Consider the following 27,378-nt stretch of genomic DNA (forward strand, 5'->3'; position numbering starts at 1 on the left):
CGAAATGTCGCTCTAGGCAATAAACAAGATCTTCTTATCCTTAAAGTCTTGTATTTATTATTGACTTGCCAACTTCTAGACTGGCGATCAAACAATTATGAATGAGTCACTGTTTGTTATGCAATTTGGAATTATTGCAAAAATATTTGGGAAAAATCATCAACAAAATATTGGACATTTTGGCAACTAGTTTTTCAGAAAGGTCAGAAAAATATAGCATAAGTCCATCTTAACTTAAGCCTATATTGTCATTCCAATTCCTTGATATATGTGTATACCTTCATTTTCTAGATCCATTATGTGTCGTTGTTGCTTCCTAGACGTACATGTTTCCACACAGCTTTCATCAATTAGAATTATGTCTCCATATCTCTCATTTTTCTGATTAGTCGTAGGCGGCCAGCGTCATTCTATTGTGTTTGGTCTTCACGGTCATATAGAAACACGCGCCACCGATCTTGAGTTTTTATATGTCGGCAAGTATTATATTGAGTGCCTGACAACTAGTTGTGTTTGTGTAGATCTATTGTAGTGCATGATGGGAATGTCAGTGTCCATTATGTCAGTCATAATAATATGCTAAATCACGTTACTGCTAATATTCACCGTTGTTTTCTAATATTACTTTCATTTCAGTCATCAGAATATATTTCCAGTGCATCAGTTCTTTAACTGTTTGTTTTTTCATAATATGTTGAAATCAAAGATCAAATATGGGAACAAGGGATGAAAAAAAGATGGATTTTTAGAAAACATGTAATATTTCACCTGGGCAATAACTAAACCAAATTATGATGTGAGTAATTTTCTTTGCCATGAAAGGATCTTGTGATTTAATTCCTGTACTAAAGCACACCCTAATCTACTACACTATTACCCGAGTCTGTAGATCAGTATGGCATTCATTCTCAACTCCATGGGAGTATGCAATCCAAGCTTGATTTATGTATGGTTTGAATCCCAGACTGGTTTGAATTATGATCTTTGACCAGTAAGCATGACTCACATGAAAGAAAATATCCCAAGTGCCCCATGCTTGTCCTAATAAATGAATGACTATGGATCTGGGTGCCGTTGTACAAAACAACCTTAGCGCTAAGGCTACCTTAAGTCTATGTTAAGGTATGGGAGTTACGGTCACCTTAGCGCTAAGATCGTTTTGTACAACGGCACCCTGGTCATTACAATGTAAGACCATGGTCCAGTTCTAAAATGCAATCTAACCGTTGAGACGATTCTGTCTACCATATTCGGGCACAGATTTATTTCAATCAAAGTGGGGGCGGTGGGGTAGCCTAGTGGTTAAAGCGTTGGCTCATCACGCCGAAGACCCGGGTTCGAATCCCCACATGAGTACAATGTGTGAAGCCCATTTCTGGTGTTCCCCCGCCGTGATGTAGCTGGAATATTGCTAAAAGCGGCGTAAAACTACACTCAGTCAGTCAGTCAAAGTGCTGTGATCGTGTTTGTGATAATACATAGATAGTGGTGAAATTATAAGGTCATAGAGCTTTTAAGTTGACACATTGTTCAAATTAATGGGATCAAGCAGATCTGAAAAATGTGGTATTTGAAACTTGGGACCTCCTGTTTACTTTAAGATTAGAGTCATGAAAGAACCTCCTTAAGTTGGTGCTTAATTTTATATACTGGCTAATGATCACCTGTTGGATTTCTAGGTCAGAATTATTGCCCAGGAACCAAAATTTATCTTCAGAGGTGATCAGATAAATCAGTTGGTCAAACTCAGTGACTTGAGTGATCTCGTGTCACCATATCTTAACAGAGGTGATCAGATAAATCAGTTGGTCAAACTCAGTGACATGTAGTCAAACTCAATGATTGACTTAACAGAAAAACACAAACAGTGACATTGACCGAAAAACAAAGAATTCAAATGGCAAATAGGCAAGGCAGTGAAAAATAAAGGCCAGGGAGCCTAAGGAAAAGAGGTGAGCCATGCGTAGAGGAAACAATAAAGTTACAGATGGGATCGTTAGTCCTTAGAAACAGAGGGGTCCTGAAGTTAGCCATGGTGAGATTCACCTATGCATGGAAGGAACACAATAACAGTCAAATCATTTGAATTTCTGTAATATTTTGAATGGTAAAACTTGTTTCTTCTTTCCAACAAATCATTAAGTACTTAAGTTTATTCAGTGCATATTTATTTATACATTCATTTCTTATTGATGAATGTTCCTGAGTTTACTATTGTACTCTCTGGTGTTCTGGTGTAACCAGGTCCAAATGTCTCCTTGCCATGTCTTCACTGTCTCTCTCTCTCTTGCATGAGAATCGCTGAGTCAGCAGTATTGTGTCTCTCTGCTAGCAGGGATGCAACTCGTCTGCTAGTCCGCATAAGTTTGTTAAAGAAATACTTTGGACTAGCAGAATTTAGGCTTGCTGTTTAGTGTCCTTATATGTTATTGCACATCTAAGGCGATGGGGTAACCCGTGGTTAAAGGGTTCACTTGTCAAAGACACAGGTGTAATTCACCACATGGATACAATGTGCGCAGCCCATTTCTGGTGTCCCTGACATGATATTGCTGGAATATTGCTAAAAGTGGCGTAAAACCCACCTCACTCATTATCGCACTCTGAATTATACTTGGAATTGATCTACAGAAACCAATGCTTGACATTAGAGGAGATAAGTGGGATCGGTGTTGCTGACATGATTGATGTGTGTCACTCAATGCCAGCTGAGTAGATCATGGTGTCAATCACTGGATTGTCTGGTCCAAACTTCATTATTTACAGACTGTTGTCAAAAAGCTGGAACATTGCTGAATTTGGTGTTTTGCAACAAATGGAAGACTAATGTGTTGGATTAACTTGCATCCCTGGCTAGAACCTGTTTCTCAAATCAGCCATTCATAAACTGTTTGCATGTTAATCTTTGAGTGTAAGAAGCTATGTTATATATATCTGTACACGGAGAAGAGCAGTGTTAGTTGAAATCATTGATAATGAAATCAGATAAATGTATGTTGATTATTTTTATATCAAGTTTACATAGTGTCAGTTAAATGATTATCAAAATTGTTACATTGAATTGTACATTGAGAAATAGTTAGCCCTTGTTAATCCAGAAACCATACATTCTGGACAATTACTGTTGGGAGCTATATTTTAATATTGCCTTGATTTGATATGTGTTTGTTGGTTGTTTGTCGCTGCAATCAGTAATATTTGAGTGAATTTGTGGCGATCTGTAAATAGTCGAAGTCTGGACCTGACAATCCAGTAATCAACATGCTGGAATATTGCTAAAAGCGGCGTTAAACCAAACTCAGTCAGTCAGTCAGTCAGTCAGTCAGTCAGTCAGTCAGTCAGTGTTGATGTGGAAGCCTACTGGTTAAGGCAGTAGCTCATTATGAACTAGACATGGGTTCATTTCTCTACATGGGGTGTGAAGATCCAGGTTAGAAGTGGTCTTCAACTACCCATACTTGTTGTGAGAGTCGACTAATGGAATCAGGCTTACTGACTTGGTTGACACATGTCATCATATCACAGTTGTGTAGGTCCAGTCTCATGATACTGATCACTGGTTTGTCTGGTCCAGACTCGATTATTTACAGACTGCTGCTATATGGCTGGAATATTGCTGAGTGTGGCGTTAAACTTAACCTCTCTACTAGATGTGTTGAACCCGTTCATGGAGCTCCTGTCTTGATGATGTTGGGAAGCTCCATTAGTGATCCCTGATTTGAAGCATTGTTACAGTGGCTGTACAGCTAGTACCAATTTATCACACAAAGTAGGACCCCGTGAAGATCCGGGTGAGAATGAATCTTCAATAACCCATGCTTGTTGTAAGAAGCGAGTAACAGGATCGGGTGGTCAGGCTCCCCGGCTTGCTTTACACATATCATCGGTTCCCAGTTGCGGAGGTAGATGCTTATGCTGTTGATCACTGGATTGTCTGGTCCAGACTCGATTATTTACAGACCGTCGCCATATAGCTGGAATATTGCTGAGAGCAGCGTAAAACTAAACTCACTCACAAAAAAGTAGAATGTTGTACTGAAGACAAGAGAGTGTATTTTGCACAGGACAAATCATCAGGACAAGTCATTCTTGAAAAGAAGAGTGTATTATTGCTCTATTTCACATGATCGTCTCTGAGTGTCTGCCCAGAGAACAGAATGTGGTAGTTCAAGCCTTAACAAAATACATGGTACTTGTTGTTGCTCTGCCTGGCAATTGGCATTAAGGGGATGGAACAAGGACTGGACTCAGTGAGCTATTTGAATTGGGCTAATAACAATGCTATGGTCTTACATGAGTCCAGGGTTTTAATCTTTATAGAGTGGAGCCATAGTACACTTGATACTCTAGGATGACAGGATGATACTCTAGGATGTCCTGTTAATAATAGCCATCAGTGTTCGTTTAAGATATTACATAGCAATATCATTACCTTTACTTTAGTCACTAGAGGATGTTATTTTAGACACAGTTAAATAGAACATTAACATTCTGATGATGATGATGATGATGATGATGATGATGATGATGATGATAACTTAAATTAGAGCATGTTCTCTGGACTGTGTGGTGTTTGCATGTTGTCACCAGTGTAGAACTAACTGACCGACTTCTCCACGGGGAGTCGACTCTGCTTGGCCTGCTGAAGCTTTTGCCATACTGTAATCAGCATCATCAATACTGTTGTCAATAACGACTATGCCATCGTGTGGTGACGCAGGTTTAATAAATGTCAGTTAGGAGTGGCTTATTTCAGTTGATAACATGCACAGGCCTTTTATTTTGTCATTAGTTGGTTGACAAAGCTTAAAGCTTAATATTCAGTGTAAGGGGTCCGGAATGTACAGAATATATGTCAACTTCCAGATTAGTACTGCTTCTAATGAATCGAAAACAAATTATTTCTTCAATATTTAATTGCAATTGATAATTGATTTGCATATTTTTAAATTAATAGTTTTAAATGAATTATTCACTGTTTCTTATGAAAAGAGTTATTAAAATTTTAAGGTTTTTTTTAATTTCACTTAATGGTAAAACAGTTGAATGATTTGTTTAGACTACACGTCATTTTATTTTTTTGCAATTCATTTTGTGTGGTAGGTCAGTCTCCTCAACCATTTGTAAAAAATATAAGGCCTGAGATGGTTAAGCATTGAAGATTGAAATGTTAAATAAGCTTTGTCCTTTGCTTGAGCCACTATTATATTAACATGAGTAGAGAGTTTTTGTAACAACCTTTATAGAATATCCCAAGCATCAATGTTATAATTTATTTGCCTTTTTCAAAGTATGTAAACAGGCATTGAATATGATGCTTATTTTTAAAATGATCATTATGACGTCGGGTAACGAGACTGGGTTCATGCCATGTTTTGTGTGTGTTTGTGTGCGTGTGTGTGTTTTAAACAGTCAGGACCGTTTCCACCAAGAGATTTTGGCGCTAAAACTGTCGTACCTCCAGTTCTTTAACATAGGCTTATGACAGTCATAGAGCTATGATTGGTTAATAGAAGAGGTTCCAGTACCATGATAGATGTGATACTGGTCAGAACTGCTTCCATCATCACACGATATCAATTGGACAAGAAAATTGCTTCTATCTGAGTGCCAAGGCATTAAAACCTTCATTTCCTAGACCCATCATTAGATGCAGTTGCTTCCTAGACATTCATGTTTCCACCCAGCTATCATCAATTACAATTGTGTCTCACATGGTCACAAGAAGATGACGCCCAACTGGGTAATGTTTTTCATATAAAAATAGTCATAAATATTCACCAAACAAGCAAACTGGGCAAACACATTGAAACGTGTTAATATGCTTAATGAGCATAATTTTATTAACATTTCTGGAATGGATTTCCCAATTCAGATTGTCGCTGTATGTCATCAATTTGTACACTGTTATGATAAAAAAAACTTATCAAAATTTCCCAATTTTGGATAATTTGTCTGTTAAAAATTATAATTTAGTTTAGCCCTGAATTAATTTACTGATGCAGTTCATTCTTTTCAGAGAGATCGCCCTTGGGGTATATATTATGCATTTTCCGCTGAAAATGTCCTGTGACAGTTGTATCAATGTTTTTGAATAAAAAGATTGAACAATAAATAAACTCTTTTATTTATTATAATGGCCCCTACCTCACGGAGTTACCTCCCTTAGCGCATGCGCATTCAACTGGGTAGGCTCCTAGACCCGTGATCATCATTCCTTCTGCTGTCACCGCCGCGGAACAGACGGTTTATAATAGAACGCACTTCATGAGCCGGACAGCTGAAAGCTAATAAGAAAGCTATGTCTGAGACACCACCTGTATGTATGGTCTTTATTTGCCTAAAACAAGGAACAGTAAAGCTTTACAGTTGGTTGTTTCATAATTGTGACTTTGTATTAATACAAAATACGCTAACTTTCCCGTGGTTTACGCGACGTTGCTCTGCCATGGCGGGAAGTTTAGCGCGCCATGTGGTCGCAATATTGGCGCATTAAAACCAACTATTACTTTCCGCGGGTAACCTTCACGATTTTTCAATGTTTTCTACGGTTTATATGCTGCTGGCCGCTGTTAGCTACATGCTTGCGCGGTTTGCTTTCAGGCCTTTTCATCCTGTTCGGTCTGTGGACAGAGAGAAATTCCACGGGCCGACAGGCATGAGCTGCGCGCTGCCTGTCTTGAGAAGACGGGCCACCACGCTGAGTCCTGCCCTATTTGTCTGGCCTTTTTCCCCGGCCCAGAAGAGGCGGGCGGCCGATACGTTGTTTTATCGCGGAGATGCGGAGGCGGAGGGGACCTGACGCAGGTCCCCCGCCTAAAACAAAACGTAACGCCAAAAAGGGAAAAAATCCCGAGGCCCTTCCCCTCTCCTACCACTTCGAAAGTGGTTTTGACATGTCGGTAATGGAATCTATGTTTCAGCAGCATATGGACTCCGCGGAAGTCCTTCGCTCGGGAGTCGGTTGGAGGTCTCCGCAGGAGTTCCTCACCCACTCCGACGGGGCGGAGAGTCCGGGTGGGATCGCTGGCTCGCTCGATCCCTCAGCCTTGAGGCGCCTGTAGATCCGCTGCCTCTGGCTTCGATCCGACGCCTCGGCTGCTCCGGGAGAGGGAGGTGCTCCCAGTCCCCTCTCGGAGTTAGCGCAGGGACCGCTGAGTATTCCTGGTATTCCGGGTCCTCTGCGCACACCCCCGCCCCTTGAGAGCCGGAGGCACCAGTTCTGCCTGGCCTGCCTCCAGCGCCTCGGGACCGGGTCCACGCGACGCCGGGCTGGCGCTGACGGGAGCCGCCTGTCTGTTCTTCCCTTCCTGTGGTTCCTAGCTTAGGCAGTCCACCGGGTCGGGTTAGGGTCCTCTTACGGAGGAGACCCAGCCTCTGACTCGGGCTCGGGCGCCGAGGCAATGGAGCTTGGGGAGGTTGAGGAGCATGACGGAGGCTTCCGCTTTGCTTCGCCTTGGCGGGAGGTCCGCAGAGAATTGCCGAGGGCCTACCCCAGGCCAGCGGTGCCTGCTGGCTGCGCGGACTCGACTGAGTTCCGCTTTGCCAGGCGCAGGCGCTTGCCCCTAGGCAACCCTCGCAGACGCAGCTCCGCGATTCTGCCTTCGCTGGTCTCGGACGGGTCGATCCCCTCTGTCTGGTGCCCGAAAGCACGGTTTGACTTACCGGATCTCGCGGCGGCGCTACCAGCTTGGGGAGGATTCCCTGTTCGTTGTGCCAATTGTAGACTAATGTGTGTTCACTCCGCCGCCTCTGGGGAGGCTCGCTTCCTCCGAGCAGCTCCGCTGCTCGGCAAGGGCTTTACTCCACCTTTTGCCCTCGCTGGCGCTTCTCTGCAGCACGCTGCATCGACCTACGAGGAGGTCTACCGGAACGCGCCATGCAGCAGGTGCGGTGGTGGTCCATGAGGCCTACCTCTCCTCGGTTCAGAGGTCGGCCCTGGAGGCGAGGGGCATGCTGGCGACGCGGTCGCCGCGATGTCGCTGCTGCCCGGCCAGCTGGAAGTGCAGGCTCACTCGCGCCACTCTTTGGCGGTCTGCTGCGCCGACGGTGATGTGCGCAGTCATGGGGATGCGCAGGCTGTGGCTGTCGACGCCCAGGTACTCGGCAGCAACACAGCAGACCTTGCTGGCCCTCCCTTCCGCCTGGGAGCCGCACTCTCTTCCAGGGGCCCAGCAGGTCATACGGGAGGCTGCCGCTGCAGCTACCTCCTTCAAGGACTCTAAGGCCTTGTTGAGCACCCGCTGGTGTCTCGCCTCAAGGGCCCCGTGCACCTTCCTCCGCCGGGTGCAGCCTACACCGAAGTCCGCCGGGCTGGCTTCGCCGCTGGTAGGGGTAGGCGGAGGAACAGGTCCGCCAAGGGTAGGGGCAAGGAGCAGTCCTCGACTAGCTCCCAGCCTTTTCATGGGCGCTGGGAGGTCTGCCCCGACCTCCCGCTAACCCATCAGGCTGCCGCGCCGCGGTGTCACGCCCAGTCAGCTCCGCTTACTCGGGTCTACACACGCTTCCTACCCCATATCCCAGTGGGAGGTCAGCTCTCTATTCCTGCCGGAATGGGAGAAGGCTACCAACAACGCTTTGGGTGCTGGCCACGGTCAGCATAGGCCATCTCCCACTGTGGAAGCGGAGGTCCGCCTCGACTTCACCGGCATACGCCGCGACTCCGTGCCGCCATGTCAAGCCAGGGCGACATATTGCGCGACGGTTCAGGCTCTGCTGGACAAGTCCGCAATCGAAGCGCATTCCACCGGGAGAGGAACAGGCGGGATTTTATTCCACGCACTTCCTCGCCCCCAAGAAAGACGGCGGGTTCCGGTCCGATTCTCAACCTCAAGGGGTTGAATCGCGATGCTCAAGTACCATCCTTCAAGATGGAGACACTGGGCGCCGGTGATCTCATCTGTTCAGCCCGGCGATTGGCTCACGCCAATCGACCTAAAGGATGTGATTCAGATGTACCCATACATCCATCGCTCAAGCAGTACCTTCGGTTCTCTTTACGACGGGATGTATTACCAATTCAGGGTGCCCCTTCGCATATCGACTGCCCCAAGGGTGTTCACCAAGCTCATGTTAGTCCCAGCTACCCTAGCTCGCCGCAAGGAAGGCGTTGTTACCCTTACCTAGACGACTGGTTGCTCGGAGCACTAACACAGCCAGCGAAGTCAAGATGCTACTCACACAGTGATAGACATTCTAACTCTCTGGGGTGGATCATCAACCTCAAGAAACCGACCTGGTACCCACCCAGGACTTGGTTTTTCTTGAGCGCGATTCCAAACGTAACAAGGATCTCGCTTTCCTTGTCGCCCGACCGGGTCACCAGAGTTCGAGATGGTATCTTCATTCCTCTCCCAGCCCCAGGCACCAGCACGGACTTGGCTCCGCCTACTGGGCCATATGGCTTAACGCATCTCTGTAGTGTGGCGGGCGCTGTTGAGGATGCGCCCCATACAGCAAGCTTTGGCTCGGCTGTGGACTCACACGGAGGATCTGGAGCGCAGTCTCACAGTCCCCGAAAGTGGTTGACACCTCACCTTCAGTGGTGGACAAATGTCGGAATCTCACCAGGGGTTCCCTTGGAAATCCCGACGCCAGCTCTCACAGTTCAGACCGAGCGCGCCCCTCACGGGCTGGGGTGTTCTGGCAGTCTGTCGGCTTCCCGACTCTGGTCCGAAGTCAAGCCCACCTTCACATCAACGTGTTGGAACTGAGAGCTGTGCGGTTGGTATTCGAAGCGCCCAGAGAGCATGTCCGGTGGCCAGGTAGTCCGCCTTCAGTTAGACAACCAGACGGCCATGTCGCACATCCTGAAGCAGGGAGGCACGGTGTCCCCAGCCTCCTCCGGAAGCGTGGGACTTTCTCCTCTGGTGCCACTCAGTACGCATTGTCAGGTACTCCCTGTTTATCTCCCGGGCTGGAGAACGGCGAGCAGATGCGCCTTCTCGCCGGATCCTGGCCCCGCGACGAAAGTGGATGCTCGACAGGCAGATATTCACAGTAATCTCCCAGTTGTACGGGTCGCTCGAGGTGGATCTGTTTGCGCCCGGGCGGACGATCAGACACCCGTGTTCTGCTCTCGGATACCGGACCCAGGGCGCTGGCTGCCGACGCCTTCCTGCTGGATTGACGGGCAAAGTGCTCTCATGCTCCCGCCGCTACCACTCATTCCCCGCGGTCCTTTCACAGCTGTCCACCCAGCCAGCTCGGCTACTTGTGCTACTGGCACCGCTTTGGTCCGTCACAGAGCTGGTTTCCGTAATTTCAGGTTTCTGGCTCAGCCTCCTGTTCTATTACCTTTGGCGAATCGACATTCTCACTCAGAACGGAGCGCCCCACCCAAATCCACGGATTCAGTGGGTGGCTTGGCCTCTGTCAGGTCTAACCTCGAGGCACGCTGGAATTCCTGCAGCAGTTGCAGACACAATTCTGGCTTCGAGGCGGATTCACAAACGCTCAGTACGAGGATAGGTGGTCCCGCTTATGCGCCGCTGGTGTTCAGATAGGGGATTGCAGATCCCTTTTCTGGGCGGATTTAGTCCCAGTATTGGAGTTTTTGCAAGCTCGCTTGGAAGAAGGCCTGGCGGCTTCGACCATTCGCGGCTACTCCACCGCTATTTCCACTTTTCACACCCCTGTCGATGGTGCTCTTCTGGGGCAGCACCTCTCGCATAGCGCCGCTGGCGCTGAACGGATTCGACCTGCTCTCAGGCTTAACCAGTCCACCTTGGGATTTGTCGATCGTGCTCGATTGGCTGTCCGTCCCACTTTCTCACACCTATCGGCTATTTCCATTCAGTTGTTGACCTGGAAAGCTGTTTTTCTGGTGGCGGTAACATCTGGTCGTAGGGTCGGCGATTTACATGCTATGTCGTCCGACCCGGGCGCTGACTGTGTTTCACACGGATCGCGGTCAGTATTCGGCCCCAGATACTTACCGAATCAAGGTCCATCACGCTTCCATGTGACAGCTCCTATCGAACTTCCTACTCTTACCCAGCCTTCCACATCGGGACCACTCCTACGCAGCACTCACCCGCTGGATGTCCGTGAAGACGCCAAAGTCTATATCAAACTAACGCAGGGGATCCGTGACGGGTACCCAGCTGTTCTGTTGTTACGGTGGCGGAAGGCTGGTCTGCCAGCGCAGCAAGCAGACTTTGTCTCGCTGGCTAGTCTCGTATTTGTGCCGCTTTATCAGGCTAAGGGCAAGCCTCCCCTGAGGGGTTGAAGGCTCACTCGGTCAGGGCAGTAGCCGCCTCAAAAGCTTTTGCATCGCACTCCCCATTGAAGAGATCTGCTCCGCCGCCATTTGGAGCCGCCAAGCACGCTTATACGCCATTATCAGCTCGACACGCATTCCCGTAATCGCGGCGAAGCTTTGGTCGCATTGTTCTCTCCAGTGGACAGTGTCCTGCCACCCTGACCGAAAGTGAGTCTTGGTTTATTGGTTTGTTTTGACGCTACTGTACAATAATTCCATTATTGACATGTCTGCTACTGTGTGCTCACTCAGAGAACCTGTACCCCCTTCGATTCTTCTACGGAGTTACTATATCGCTAGTGAGTGGTATTTTGCATTCCCCACGGTGCTCTTATGTAAAAGCCACTTAGTGGGTGGGGATTCATTGACATTCGTGACTCATGCAATGTCTCATTATGCTAGTGAGGTCGCTCTTTGAGCACAATTCCTCCCTGTCAGTCCCTCCCATAATGCCTCTCAAGGAAGCTTAAACTGGGACAAGTGACAGGTGAGTGTTATGGCTGCCTGTTCAATTTTTTTTCCATGATAATGATCGCTATATTTGTGTGTGCTTGACAGAATTCCTCCTCCCTGGCCTCCGGGTCTTTGGGAGTCTGTGTTTATGCATAATATGTACCCCAAGGACGATCTCTCTGAAAAGAATTAACCAAACCTGCAGAGGTTTTCAATTCTTTGAAGAGAGTCGCCCTGGGTAGGGCCTCCCGCCCCCCGCAATTCTGTTCACTGATATATTCAGCAGAAGGAATGATGATAACGGGTCTAGGAGCCTACCCAGTTGGAAAGCATGCTTAAGGGAGGTAACTCCGTGAGGTAGGGGCCCGATAATAAATAAAAGAGTTTATTTATTGTTCAATCTTTTATTCAAAAACATTGATACAACTGTCACAGGACATTTTTCAGCCGAAAATGCATAATATGTACCCCAAGGACTACTCTCTTCAAAGAATTGAAAACCTCTGCAGGTTTGGTTACATGATTACGTCCATCTCATGTCACTCGCCACTGTCACATTTCCTTTTTCACTGCTGGAACATTTGACTCACTGTCCATGTGCCTGTTGTTCCAAAAATGTTTATAGGTCTTGAATTATATAACAATTTTTAATATTTCACCTTCAGATCATGTGTTAACATTTTTATGGTATTTCATGTGAATGTAGCTTGAACTTGGTGATGTTTAATTGAAATGTTGTACATTTATTTCAGGCATATGCTATGAATGTGAAAAACTGGATCAGTTCTGGCTTTGAAATTGTTTAGAATGTTTAAGCTCACTGCAGTAAAATTTTGTTTAGTATCGTGTTGATTTTCATGTTTTCCATCAAGGGGGATTCAAGTTTATGTCAAGTGAATAATGAAGAATTAACTGTGTTCTACAACTATTGGTTCCCCGAGAAGATTGTGGTTAAAATTGGCCTTCACAAGTCCATGCTTGTCAAAAAAAGGCGATTTACAGGAATGGATGGTCACATGCTGACTTGTTTCATGCATCTCATCATAGTGTTGATTGATGCTCATGATATCAGTCACTGGATTGTCTGGTCCAGATGGGATTATCCACAGACTGCCTTCATTTAGCTGGAATATCGCTGAGTGTGGCATTTATCAACAAACAACTTATGATGATTGGATTGTGAGCTCAGGGAGTGTGAGGGGTAACATCTGGGTCTGTGTTTGTAGGTGCCAGGAAGAACCATGCCGCCGGCACGAGCCTCGTCAAGGACTACATGAAGAAGAGAAACCTTATTCTGTCCCTTGTGGTATGTTGCTTACACCAGATGACAGGACTAACTTGATCCCAAGATATCTGTACGAGGACACCTAATGGATTGGGTGGCACGTTACACTTAATGGATTGGGTGGCACACGTTACACTTAATGGATTGAATGGCACACATTACACTTAATGGATTTCGTGGCACATGTTACACTTAATGGATTGGGTGGCACATGTTACACTTAATGGATTGGGTTGCACATGTTACACTTAATGGATTGGGTGGCACACGTTGCACTTAATGGATTGGGTGGCACATGTTACACTTAATGGATTGGGTGGCACATGTTACACTTAATGGATTGGGTGGCGCATGTTACACTAAATGGATTGGGTGGCACATGTACACTTAATGGATTGGGTGGCACATGTTATACTTAATGGATTGGGTGGCACATGTTACACTTAATGGATTGGGTGGCACATGTTACACTTAATGGATTGGATGGCACATGTTACACTTAATGGATTGGGTGGCACATGTTACACTTAATGGATTGGGTGGCACATGTTACACTTAATGGATTGGGTGGCACATGTTACACTTAATGGATTGGGTGGCACATGTTACACTTAATGGATTGGGTGGCACATGTTACACTTAATGGATTGGGTTGCATAGGCTACACTTAATAGTTTGGATGACTTGGGCTAAATGTAATAGATTGGGTGACTTGGGCTACACCTAATAGACTGGTTCCTTTGATTGATCATGTTTCAGCATACTGTGGCATTGTGGATCATTGTAGTATCAATCACTGATTTGTGTGGTACTGAATCAAGCCAGTGTCATTTAGCTGGAGTGGTGTAAAAAGCAAAATATAAGGAAACATTTATTCTTGTTTCTTAAACCACACATTTTCAGAAATCATGTGACAGTGAAAACTTTGATCCAAAGTTGATGAAACTGGAGCCTTATTGCTATTAGTTACTGGTCTTCTGTTCTTCTGTTCTGCTGTTTTCTGTAAGAGAAATGTGTCAACAAAATGACTCAGAAAAAATAGACCATCATGTAAATCTTTGGTATGTTCTGAAGCTGCATCCAAAGAATACTTACAGTTGATGTAAACCTAGTAACAAAGCAATAAATCTTTTAGTATCCCCTGCCGTGCATTTAGCGTAAAGCGGGGGATATAGTATTAGGCTCCGTCTGTCCGAACGAATTGGAATATCTTAAAAACCATTGACTAGATTCTGTTCATATTTGGTTTGGTTTGGTGACCTTGACCTTCTTTTCAAGGTCACAAGAGGACTTTAATGTTTTACCCTTGTCAGCGAGACATCTCAAGAACTGTTCACTGGATTTTCTTCATGTTTTGACACTAAGCTTCATATAGGCAAGGTGCAGGGCCCAGTATATTTTGGCGACCTTCACATAATTTTCAAGGTCACAGCGACACTTTGAAGATTTCTTCATGTAAACCTGCATGTTAAGCTTGTCAGGGAGATACCTGAAGAATCATTGACTGGTTCTTCTTCATATTTGACACCAAGCTTCATCTAGTGAAGGCGAAGGGCCCAGAATATTTTGGTGACCATCACATAATTATTGAATGTCACAGCGACACTGTGCCAAGATTTCAGTATGTTAACATGCAGATTAAGATTTTCAGCAAGAAATCTCAAGGATCGGTTCACTGGAGTTTCTTCATAGACTTTCAAGACTTCCCCTGAATGTTTTTTTATAAACAATTTCTTTATTACTATTTTTGCATATTTCATACACCACAACATTCATGTCAAGGTGAAAGTGAGTCTTGAAAATATTTGTGTGTTTAAACAGCTACAGAGCAGGATATCAAGAGAGGTTGACTGGCCATGTTTTTGTTGACATTTAACTTCATTTTAAACTACGACCTTCACTTTCATTACTTTTTAAGTTTGATTTGATAATTTGTGGTGGCTTTTTATGTCACCTTAGTGACAACTGCTTGATTGACATTAAATTATATTTCATCTGACCCATTTCATTAAGAAGTAATGGCATGACCCTCTCTCTGACAGTCCAGCACTGTGGATGCCCTGATCACCCATCACAACCCCCTGGAGCTGCCCGAGATGAAGATCCCTGACGAGGAGAAGATCACTGCCTGGAGGGTCTCACCATTCACAGAGAAACAGTGGCGGGAGACAGCCAGGATAGCCTGGGACATTTCACCTGCCCTGGCCGTCTTTCTGCCTTCTAGGTAAGACTGTGGTTTAAATCCCATCACAGCATTTGATTAATGCAATTGAAAGTTCCAGCAGTTTAATTCATTTCTGATAAGTAGTTTTTTACTGACTGTAGAGTAAGTAGAATAAAAAACCCTTTCACCTAGCAGTTGTTTTGATGTGAATAATTGCTCTTGAATTAATTTGAAAATGTTTGGATAATCCAAATACTAAAGTTATCTTTCTAGATCTGTTCTGAGGGTGACCTGTCTTGTGCAAAGCCTGCATTTTCACTGAAAATTCCCAAAACCTGAAGTTTTAAATTTTCCAAGAATAACTAATGTTAGGACTTTATAGAGGTGACAGGTATTTCACTGACCAATTTGAGTACAATCTTGTTTTTTTTCCAAACTGTTGAAGAGGAACAATCTTAATGGATTGACAACATTTTTATTCTTACCATTTGCTTGATACACTGAAATGTCATATCTATTGCAATATAGAAGTTGTCTATCCATAAAACAATTCCTCTTTTTCATACCAGCTTCATTTGTCACTTAAAGAAGTTCCAAATTATTGCCTGCCAAGGCCACTTACTTTGGAATCTTGGATGACCCAATGTTCTAATGTACGACGCATATGTGCAGGTTCCGTCAGTCTGAGGCGCTGGTGAAGGAGGTGACTCGCCTGGTACGGACCAACCCGGAGGCCGTGTGTCACATCCCAGATGCTCTCAGCTTCCTCGTCACTGCCCAGAGTGTTGAAGCTGATGCTCCAGAGGTAGATATCCACATCTCCACTCTCAGGGCTTGATTTAAAAGATGTTAACTTACTTGCACCAGGTGCAACCAAAGATAAAAACCTAGTTGCACCAGCCATTTAATTCCAGTTGCAACGTAGTGTGTTAAAACATCAGAGGTTTCGGTGCACATAAACATATTATGGCATGTAGTACCATTGAAACCATAGCAACACAGAGACACAGCTGATCCCTGTTTACAATCTTGAGCTATCATAGCCGCGACGTGTCTATGAATAGCAATGTTTCATTGCCATAGCTATTCAAAGTTTAGAACAAAATGGAGATGACATATTTATGCTTATATTGTTAGATTTATTGTTGATTTATTTCTCAAAAAATGACTTGCACCTGGTGCAAGTTAGACTAATAACTAGGTTGCACTTTGCAAAATTGGGTTGCACCAGTGCAAGTAACGAAGCACTAAATCGAGCCCTGACTCTGTGTCACCCTTTACTCTGCTGAATTTGTGGCTCAGTTCACAGAATAATCTCATGTTTGTGAAAGGATAACTGTTTCTTTACAGGGTTATTGTGTTGTGTTGTTTCTGGTGATGTGTATTAATGTATGTCCATTTGTTTCAGCTGACTCACATGATGACCTGGGGAATTGTCTCCCCTGGCCTGGCACTCTCCTACTTCTCTCGGTTGTACCCTCCACATCCACTCACGGCCCAGTTCGCTGTTAGAGTTCTGCGATCTCATCCATCTGTGAGTGGTCTCATTGGATGAAGCATATTTGCTCCCATACCTATTGCACTTATTGTGAAGATCCAGGTTAAAAGTAGCCTTCAGCACTTCAGCAACCCATGATTTGTTGTTTAACTCTTTCAACACCAGTCAACCAGAGGCATTTACTGCCATGACACCGAGTTCCCAGAGACTCTGAGGTCATAGATGAAGCCTATGTTTATGAAGGAAATTATAAGCTTGTAAAACGTTATTGCTACTACATCCCATACACCATTTAAAAGATCTAATCCTACTGTTGATAAATATGAAGTTTATTTTTATAATATTATTCAAATAATACAACTACAACTTAAATAAAATTATTTTTGAATGAAAATGCAAGCTTACATTTATAACGTCCAGATAAACCACGAAAGAAGCAAAAACTATGGTGATTTTTTTCCATTTGTGACATGTCATAACATGCCTGTGCCTTTTTCTTTTATATTTTCATTTTTACGTCATCAGAAAATTATTATAAAAAGATTTCTTAAATAATATGTATGGTCACCTATTTCCCGATATCTGTGGCTTTCCGCTCGTTAACATGACATAACAACGGAAAATACCTCCATTTTCTAGCTTTGTATGAATAACACGGGAGGCAGTCGTTTGATGTCGGGTATCGTTCGAAAGCTCTGAACATCAACAACATCACTGAACCCTTGCCGAAAGTATTTTCACAGTTGTAAGAAGCGATTTTTATTGGAAAAAAATTGGTTTCTAATGACGCGTTTTCGCTACAGTCTGCTATAAGGATCGTGTTTGGTCAAAATCAGACACGTGACCTAAGGCAGCCAATCATATTACGGCAATGGATACCGTCCTCATAAACGAAAACTTTTAGATTTAGACGAAAGTTTTGGGTAAAATAATGCTATATAGAACATATTAAGCAAGAAATCGCTACCTATACGTAAATTATGGAACTTATTGGACGTATCGTGCTAGGTTATGACCTGTGACAAAAATGCTTCATGTATATATTTTCGCATTAAACATCGTGTCCGAGCGTGAAGATTGAGGCGGCGAGAGCCGAGATGTCACTTGTCAGTGACTGGACTTACATTACATGATTGCACAAAAAGATGGAAATAGTAATTTTATATGTACGTTTGACAACTTTATGAATGTTGTTGTTGATTTTATTCATTAGTTTATTCAATTTATTTAATGAATTCCTCGAAACATCGTTACTTTGCTCTTTGACAATGTTATTGTGGACCCGCTGCCGAAGCATGTGTCCGAGAATCGTTGTTTTCAATAACATTGCGAAAAATAGTTTATAATTTTAATTCTGCTGATAATATATGATAAATTGAAATTTAATAAGTGTTTTCAGACATTGTGAAATGTGATAGATTTAATATATGAATCATAGGTCAGGTAGGTTCCTAAAATTATGTCTCATTTTGACGTGACTACTGCCTGGCCGATTAATCGGCTTCCGGTGTCTGGGGACTCATAACGTTGTGGCCGCTTTAGCGGCCTGCGGTGTTGAATGGGGTAAGGTGGAAAATTTAATCGGGTGATCAGGCTTGTTGACTTGGTTAAAGCATGTCATGGTGTCCAAATTGTTGGGGTGAGGTGAGGTGAAATTGGGTTTAACGTCGTACTTGAGAATATTTCGCTCATATGACGACGTGCATGCATGTGTATGTGTATGTGCGGCTGCTTGTACTAGCCCGGACTGAAGCTGGTTTTATAGTGCTAGCCCACTGAGATACCATGCCGCAGTGAAGCATGAATACCCCACTCAGACACATTATACTAACTCCGAGCCGACCAGTCCTTGTTGTACCCATTAATGCCGAGCACCGGGCAGGGACCAACAAGTACGATATTTTAACGTCTTTTGGTATGAGGCGGTCGGGGATCGAACCCGTGACCTTCCGCTCTCCGGGCGGACGCTCTAACCACTACACCACGAAGGCGGTCTGTCCAAATTGTTGATGCTTATGATATCAATCACTGGATTGTCAGGTCCCGACATGATTATTTACGGATCGTTGTCATACAGCTGGAATATTGCTAAGTGCAACTTGTAATTACATAAAGACTTGTTCCAACACTCTCCATGTTGTACAGTGGAGTGTTGTATTGTTGTACGTCTTCAAGGCATGAATCTCCAATGGTAGCTTTGTTACCATAATCGACTAAGGTGCTGTGTTTTATCATTTATACTCCATTTTTAGAGTTGTCTCCCTTAGGCATGCCAGGAACCTATGTTCTGATTCTAGATTTGCCATGATTATGTTTAGGTATTTGTCAGCAACATACCTGTGTTTGCAGTTTTCTCCAAAGTGGAAAACATCTAAAGAGGGCTTCACTATGGGCTTTCTCCTACATTAACTTGACATGATGTAGCTGAAACACTATTCTAAGTGAAAGTAAACCTGATCACTTATTCAAAGCAAGTTTCTAAATCTCAAACGAAACAAAATTAGTGACTTCAGTCTGTTTGACTGACAAATCCACTTTTTTCACTTGATCTTTTCACACTATTATGTGAAATATATAAATCAATTTGTATTAAAGTTTATTATTTAAATATAATGCAAGTGTTTATCTTCAGGTGTTATATGATGTTTTTAATTTGAAATTTGTTGTTTCAGAAGTGAATATTGTGTGTGTTTGTTTTCAGGAAGCCTTGCTGTTCTATATACCACAGATAGTCCAGGCACTCCGATATGACCCGGTAAGACTTCATGTCAATAACATCACAGCTATAGCCAGGGTTTTGAACAAATAGCCTCTTGCAGGCATGTTAGGAAACAAGAAACCCATTCATGGTTTTTGTATTTTTGCATTTCATACATAGCAATGGCTAAGATCTGGGTAAGAATTGGTGTTCAGCAACCTCAGCTTGTCGTAAGAAGGGACGAACGTGATCAGTTGGTCAGACGTACTGACTTGTTTGACACATGTCAATATATCACATTTGCGTAGATTGATGCTCATGCTGTTGATCACTTGATTTTCTGGTTCAGATTGATTATTTACAGACCATATAGCTGAAATATTGCTGAGTGCAGGGTTAAACACCAAACAAACAAAACACGTATGGGTTAATTGTGTGTGTAAGTTGAGCTGCATGTCTGTGTATCATATCCTAATGGTGTACATCAATTCATGTGTCTTATTTGCCGATCGCCATCATACAGCTGAGTGTGTGAACCTGTTTTGTTTCAGATGGGCAGCAGGTTTGTGTATCATTTCCTACTGGCCTAGATCAGTTCTTGTGATGTCAATCACTGGATTGTCGGTCTTTCAGACCGCCATCACATATAGCTAAAGAAACAAACATAAATGTGTCCCTCTTGTGTTCCAGATGGGCTACATGTACGAGTTCATCATGTGGGCGGCCAAGACGTCCCAGCTGCTGGCCCACCAGCTGCTGTGGAACATGAAGACTAACATGTTCATGGATGAGGACTCCACCATCAAAGACGGTACAGATAAACCTCAGTTGTCATGGAAATGTAGTGGCGCTTGTCACCACCAGACAGTGCTGGAAAATATGCCATAAGGTCTTCGACAGACACTTTTCTTTAAGATAGTGTGCCCCAGTTACCATTCCCATTCCCAGAATCCGATCTTACTTCTCACTTCCCCTACACAACAACCTGAAGAAATCCCACCACAAGTCATGCCCAATGATGTTTCATGAACTTTAAACGACCAAGGAAATGGATAAGAGGAAGTTGAAATAATCCATTCAGGAAGCTGTTATACAGTTCCTGTTTCAAATTTGACAACACTTTGAAAAATTTCATCAACAAAGTTCTCAATTAAAAATTTGAAAACTGAACTAAGGAACATTCTGGAATGTTTAGTAGATGGCCAAAATTGTATGGCAGTACTTCGTACAGGCTATTGAAGTCTCGTCCAATCAAATGTTTCTGCCATTGTAGTGAGAGAGACAATCATTTACCCCAAGTTTACAGCTTTAGCACTTGTCCTTGTCTGCTACTACAGTATTAGTGTTTGGGGCAATCTCATTAGAATTTGATCGTTGTTCTAGCTACTGCTTAGTAAAGATCTGAGATCATTACATTACACATCACGTTAGAATGATCTGTTCACCTGACCACACAGAGCAAGCTTAATACATTAGAAACATGTCAGAATTCATTTTGAAATCCTGAAAGTGTATATTCTTATAAGCAAGTATATGGTTTTGTTTATCACCTGATGATACCCTTGAAGATCCAGGTTAGAACTGATCTTCAGCAACTCATGCTTGTCGTAAGAAGTGTTTAACGGAATCGGATGATCAGACTCACTGGTTTACACATGTCATCATATCCCAATTGTGTAGATAGATGCTCATGCTGTTGATCACTGGATTGTCTGGTCCAGACTCGATGTATTACGGACCACCGCCATATAGCTTGTCAAGCAAGTTATGACGGTGTTAGAACCTACACTGAAATATCGCTCTCACTGTAATAAAGAAGTTGTTCATCCATATATTGTTATCCTTCCTTACTGCTCCAACTTCTAAATGCCTCACACCCGTGAAGATCCGGGTTAGAATTGATCTTCAGTAACCCATGCTTGTCGTAAGAGGCAGTAACTAATGGGCTCAGGTGGTCAGGCTCGCTGACCTCATTGACACATGTCATCGGTTCCCCCTTGCGCAAATCGATGCTCGATGCTCAACTCACTCACTCACTCTATATGCCTCTCAGTTATCATTTGGAATTTTGATGTTGCCTTCTAACAATACATATGTACCTGTAAGGTTGTTCTGAATGTACAGTCTGATATTGTGTCTTTTCCTCCACAGAGGAGATCGGAGACAAGCTGGAGGCCCTGATGAGTGAGATCACAAAATCATTAGCAGGTCCTGCTCTGCAGTTCTATGAGAGGGAGTTTGACTTCTTTGGGAAAATCACAGCAATTTCTGGAGACATTAGGTAGGTTGGACGAAGTGGTTTTGTAAACAGCACTCAATACAGATATATCTCATGGTTTTAAGACAGCGTAAAACTTTACTTTCCATATTTAAATGCATGCTTTGCCATATATGAGTGGTAGTGTGTGGTACTGTGCACAGAGCCCAGGTCACAAATCAGTTGAAGTTAAGCTACGTTGGTCACGGGCAGTCCTTGGATGGGTGACCATGTTTGCCATCTTGACTCCGGACAGTTTATAGGACTTCTGCCCTGCTGCAGAGCAAAGCACACGTGACACATGTGGTCTCGCCTTAGGCAAATGAGTTTGTTCAAAAGCAGATAATGGGTACCCGGTGGGATGAGTCATATGACCTTCTAGCGCTTCACAGGCAGCTTGGGTTATTTGGGGTAATAAAATTATGTAGTATGCTCTATGTAAGTGGCCTTGCTATTATGATGGACATATATTTTATCATTGTGTTGATACATTTCAGGCCCTACCCCAAAGGTCCAGAGAGAAATGAAGCATGTTTGAAGTGTCTGAGTAAAATTCAGCTGCAGCAAGGTAGGTTGTGGCTCCAGCTGCTGGATACTACGGAGGTGATCTTTAATTGTATGAGTTATCTTTTCTTGTTTCATAGGGGCAGTGGGGTAGCCTAGTGGTTAAAGCGTTCGCTCGTCACGCCAAAGACCCGATTCCCCACATGGGTACAATTTGTGAACCCCATTTCTGGATTTCACCACCGTGATATTGCTGGAATATTGCTAAAAGCGGCATATAACCATACTCACTCACTCACTCTTGCGTCATACGTCCAGAAAACAAGTTTTCCAAAATGTTTCATGCCTGAAAAGCAGTTATCTGTACCAAAGACTGTTAAATAAGTGTTGACATAGGCAAGTTTTTTACCTTTTGTGCAACTCTCGTTTATATAGCTTAAATATTAAAGAACATGTTTCAAAGAATACTTGGTACATATAATTCATGTTAACTATTCACAGGGTAATGCAGGAAGTGATTATTCCTGATGTGACAAAATATAAACCTTCTAACTTTATGGAGGCATTGACGTTTACATCGTAAAAATGGTGGTTGAGTCACATTTCCATGAACTTGGATTCCAAGAAGATTTATCATATATTTATCATGCATTTACTGAAGCACTGCCCATTTCTGGTGTTCCCTGCCGTGATATTGCTGGAATATTGCTTAAAGCGGCGTAGAACCATACTGACTCACTCACTCACTCTCTCACTCACTGAAGCACTGGTTGTGATTTGGGTTGTAAGATGAAAGAAGAAATGCAGCTCAAAGCGCAAAAACATTTTCTATTTTTTTCAAAATCATTTGAAAAACAATAATCCAAATGAAATATCACATTACATATTCACATTTGTTATGTAATGTTGGGCTGGTGGAGTAGCCTAGTGGTTAAAGCATTTGCTCGTCACGACAAAGACCCGGGTTCGATTCCCCACATGGGTACAATGTGTGAAGTCTGTTTATGGTGTCCCCTGCCATGATAGTGCTGAAATGTTGCTAACAGCGGCGGCGTAAAATTAAATTCACTCACTCACTCAGCAAGATGGCATTCTTCTGAAACATTCCCAGTCCCCACCTCCCAAATCAGGAATACGAAACCAAACTTCGATTCAAACACTCCATCACTCTCACACTCGCTTGATGTATTTTCCTCACATGGTGTGACACACCTGTTTACATCTCACCCGTAAATGGGGTCCTCTCGGGGTTTATTCTCCTGACGCTGCTCACTCACTCACTATGTAATGTTGTGTGTCAGTGAATCACATCTGTGATGTAACCATTATGAGTGAGTGAGTGAGTTTGGTTTTATGCCGCTTTTAGCAATATTCCAGCAATATCACGGCGGTAACCATTATGAGATGGTATTGATTATATTCAAACAATGTGTCCAGTTTCATAGCGTAGGTTTGTATTCTGATTGGTAAAGAAGGGTATTTATTCCAGGGTGCTACCTACCATCCAATCCCGAGGCCATCGTTACTGAGATTGACAAGAAATCTGGCACTCCCATGCAGAGGTAAGTCAAATACGCATGAGTGATCATGGAAAATAATAATAATAATAATTTGTCCATTTATATTGTGCTAAATCCACACCAACAGCATGCTCATAGCGCAGACAGTATATTATTACCCAGGATAACCCAAACTGGCGCTAGAAGGTTACAGTCACATTACTTATCCCACCGGGTACCCATTTTCTGCTGTGTGAACAGGATCACTGTCCAGAATCACCTTTCACATTGATTATGGATCTAGGGTGCCGTTGTACAGTATGACCTTATAGATAAAACTGTAGTAAGTCTATGTTAAGGTATGGTAGTTTATATATTAGTTACGATCCCCTTAGTGCTAAGATCGCTCTGTACAACTGCACCAAGGACTGTTCTAAGATGCATTACACCCAACTCCCTGAAAAGAGTATTCTACATAGGCTTCATCCAGCCCAAAGGTATTACCACCTGATAAGAGCCTTGTCACCTTATCAGTTCCACCCTGAAGCCTAGAGATGTATTTTTGTCGCAGGGATCAAAGACACCTAAGTTTGCAGCACAGAGTTGTGTCCCTTAGGCTTACTAGAACCCTGTTGGAATAACAGTGAGTTTGAATCCCAGAAGAACCTTGTTAATGTTTCTAGTTTTATCTACACAATGGGCTTTACCAAAGTTCTTTGGAATGTCATTCTAGAAAAACAATCTTGTCACTATAACTACTACAGAATTCACTTGATGCAGGACACCTGCATGTTTGACACAATTTGTCTTGAAAATTATCAGAGAAGTTTGACCATTGTGTTTGTGAAGGGTCAAATCATGTTTTCTGTTATTAAGTAACATTTACATGATATTGTCATTTAGTCTACCCCACCTTAAGAACAGACAAAGAGTCCCCCAAGCCAAAAAAGGCAAGCATTGCCATTGGGGATTGTGGAGTATATTTAAGAAATACAGTTCGCTCTACCACCATGTATAGTGTACAAAAGAACACTTTCGCCCAGAACTAATCTAGTTAAAGCACGAGGACGCTTGCGTCCGAATGCTTTAACGTTATAATGGTTCAGGGCGAAAATGTGCTTTATTACACTATACATGGTGGTAGAGCGAACTGTATTTCTTTTCTAAGATGCCAAGTTTAATACTTTTTAAGGGTAATTACGATTAATCTAAGGCAAAAAACAAACGACGGTGTCGGTGACCTAAATTAAGAATCCTTGCACGGGACTAACTGGCGCTGTTCTATTGATGTGTCTGCCCCCCTACGTTAACACGAATGTTACCAGAAAATACAAATGATAAACACTTTGATGACAGTTTACGTTCGGATTAAATATCTTCTCTAAATTATTTTAATTACATCTGTGATTAGCGTAAACCATATGGGGCAATATGAACGTCGCATTTCTACTACCAAAGTAGTTTAGATCAGTACATTCAGATGAAGCTGAGTAGTCAAGCGACATTCCACGATTGCATTGTGGGAATGTAAACAATGCGAATGTTACCGTGTCGCTGAAAACTTTTGAGTCGAATTGAGACATTTAAAACGTCTGAAAACATAAACGTAATGTTTCCACCAGTGACGATAGCTGCATGAAGCAACTGCAAACCAAGAAATGGGATGCAACGGAGTAGTTTACTGTAGGAGGCTGTACGAGGCGATGGCAACTGACATGCATCGTGACGTCGCTTACATTGTGACGTAAAGCAAAATTGTTCGATTTCGAGGGGGCAGACTAGAATGGCATTACATTGTGACATAATGCAAAAAGTGCACATTATCATCTGATAAAGTACTGTCGGCGCCTTTGATCTTTCACCGAAGCATCTTAGAATGCTATTCAGATCCCAGATTCCACATCAGCCTGCTACTGCATCACTATTGGAACACTCTTTCTCTCACTCTTCTTTAACCTAATCATCATGTCTTTTCCTTGCAGTGCTGCAAAGGCCCCCTACCTAGCCAGGTTCAAGGTGAAGCGTTGTGGTATCCACGGCCTCGAGAGACTGGCTCTAGGGGACAATCAGGCTCTGGCGAAGGACTCCATTGTCCCGGAATACTGGCAGGCCTGCATATTCAAGGTCGGAGATGATGTCCGACAGGTAGGTAGTGTGGGGCTTCTGCATGAGTCCCCAGTATAGTGGATACTTGCTCCTGCTTTCAACTATTTCAGATCCAGGCTTTAATTTTCAGAATTTTTCTTTCTCAAGTATTTTTAAGCAATACTTTCATCACATAATTTTCATTTGCCATTTTCCTTGCTGTCTCAGCTATTTATGGATTTCCTTTACATTAGTTCCAATTCCAAACTCTTCAAGTTTTTCAACTTTGGTTTCATCTAACTTGGTTTCAACTTTGGAATTCATCTAATAACTGCTCAATCAATCGATCTCACTTGCATAAGCGATTATCAATGAGCTCGAGATAATATTTGATTTACATAAAAAATGAATTTTTTTTAGAAAGTATGTTTCTTATTGTTATGTTTGTTATATCAAGACGTAAACAACTGATAGTTTCCTGACTTGTAAAACTGCAGTGTAAACAACATTCACGTGCTTGTCTCAGGAAGTATTTTCGATCATCTTGATCGTAGTATTAATTTGTTCCTGTTTCGTCTGCCCAATGTTATGATAGTGTCCTGTTTTTGCCCACATGAGTTTTGTTGTCACGTTTACGATTACAACTGATTTTTGATAGATCACCGAGCTCCAAATATTGTGAGCGAAAACCATCAGTAGAATTAGTGTTCATGTTTCTCTGTGCAATATAAGATATCATCTTTATCACTGTGCCCACATCTGAATCAAGAAGGATGAAGATGCCTGACTGTTTCAGGACATGCTGGCACTACAAGTTATAGGAATGTTCAAGAATATCTTTGAGCTGGCGGGATTGGAGCTCTACCTGGCTCCATACAGAGTCGTTGCCACAGCTCCAGGGGTAAGATCTTTTCTGAATGTGTATAAGTCAGTACAGAATGATGTGCAATTTCATCTAACAAGAATACAGCTAATATCCAGGTGGAGGTGGAGGTAAACCACAATTTACCTGTATGACGTTCTCTGTGTTGTATTCCAGTGCGGGGTTATAATTGTGACTATTGACCTGTATGACATTATCTGTGTTGTATTCCAGAGTGGGGTGATAATTGTGACCATTGACCTGTATGACATTCTCTGTGTTGTATTCCAGTGGGGGTTATAGTGGTGACCATTGAACTGTATGACATTGTCTGTGTTGTATTCCAGTGGGGGTGATAATTGTGACTATTGACCTGTATGACATTCTCTGTGTTATTGTATTCCAGAGTGGGGTGATAATTGTGACCATTGACCTGTATGACATTCTCTGTGTTGTATTCCAGTGGGGGTTATAATTGTGACCATTGACCTGTATGACATTCTCTGTGTTGTATTCCAGTGGGGGTTATAGTGGTGACCATTGACCTGTATGACATTGTCTGTGTTGTATTCCAGTGGGGGTGATAATTGTGACTATTGACCTGTATGACATTATCTGTGTTGTATTCCAGTGGGGGTTATAGTGGTGACTATTGACCTGTATGACATTCTCTGTGTTGTATTCCAGTGGGGGTTATAATTGTGACCATTGACCTGTATGACATTCTCTGTGTTGTATTCCAGTGGGGGTTATAGTGGTGACTATTGACCTGTATGACATTCTCTGTGTTATTGTATTCCAGTGGGGGTT

At 43.1% G+C, this 27,378-nt stretch overlaps 1 protein-coding gene across 1 annotated transcript in view; it reads left to right on the top strand.

Moving 5' to 3' along the window:
* LOC124267082 (phosphatidylinositol 4-kinase alpha-like) overlaps window positions 1-27,378 on the top strand; it is an 87,733-nt gene that overhangs the window by 53,796 nt on the left and 6,559 nt on the right. The window contains 11 exon segments of the mRNA XM_046701918.1: window positions 12,943-13,022; window positions 15,044-15,225; window positions 15,838-15,970; window positions 16,574-16,699; window positions 19,365-19,418; window positions 20,052-20,172; window positions 21,513-21,642; window positions 22,116-22,186; window positions 23,612-23,684; window positions 25,604-25,766; window positions 26,503-26,607. Coding sequence (XP_046557874.1) covers window positions 12,943-13,022; window positions 15,044-15,225; window positions 15,838-15,970; window positions 16,574-16,699; window positions 19,365-19,418; window positions 20,052-20,172; window positions 21,513-21,642; window positions 22,116-22,186; window positions 23,612-23,684; window positions 25,604-25,766; window positions 26,503-26,607 — 1,238 coding nt within the window.

The sequence above is a fragment of the Haliotis rubra genome, unplaced genomic scaffold (assembly GCF_003918875.1).
Source record: "Haliotis rubra isolate DU_JTF1 unplaced genomic scaffold, ASM391887v1 Scf1001, whole genome shotgun sequence".
Taxonomy (NCBI): Eukaryota; Metazoa; Mollusca; class Gastropoda; order Lepetellida; family Haliotidae; genus Haliotis; species Haliotis rubra.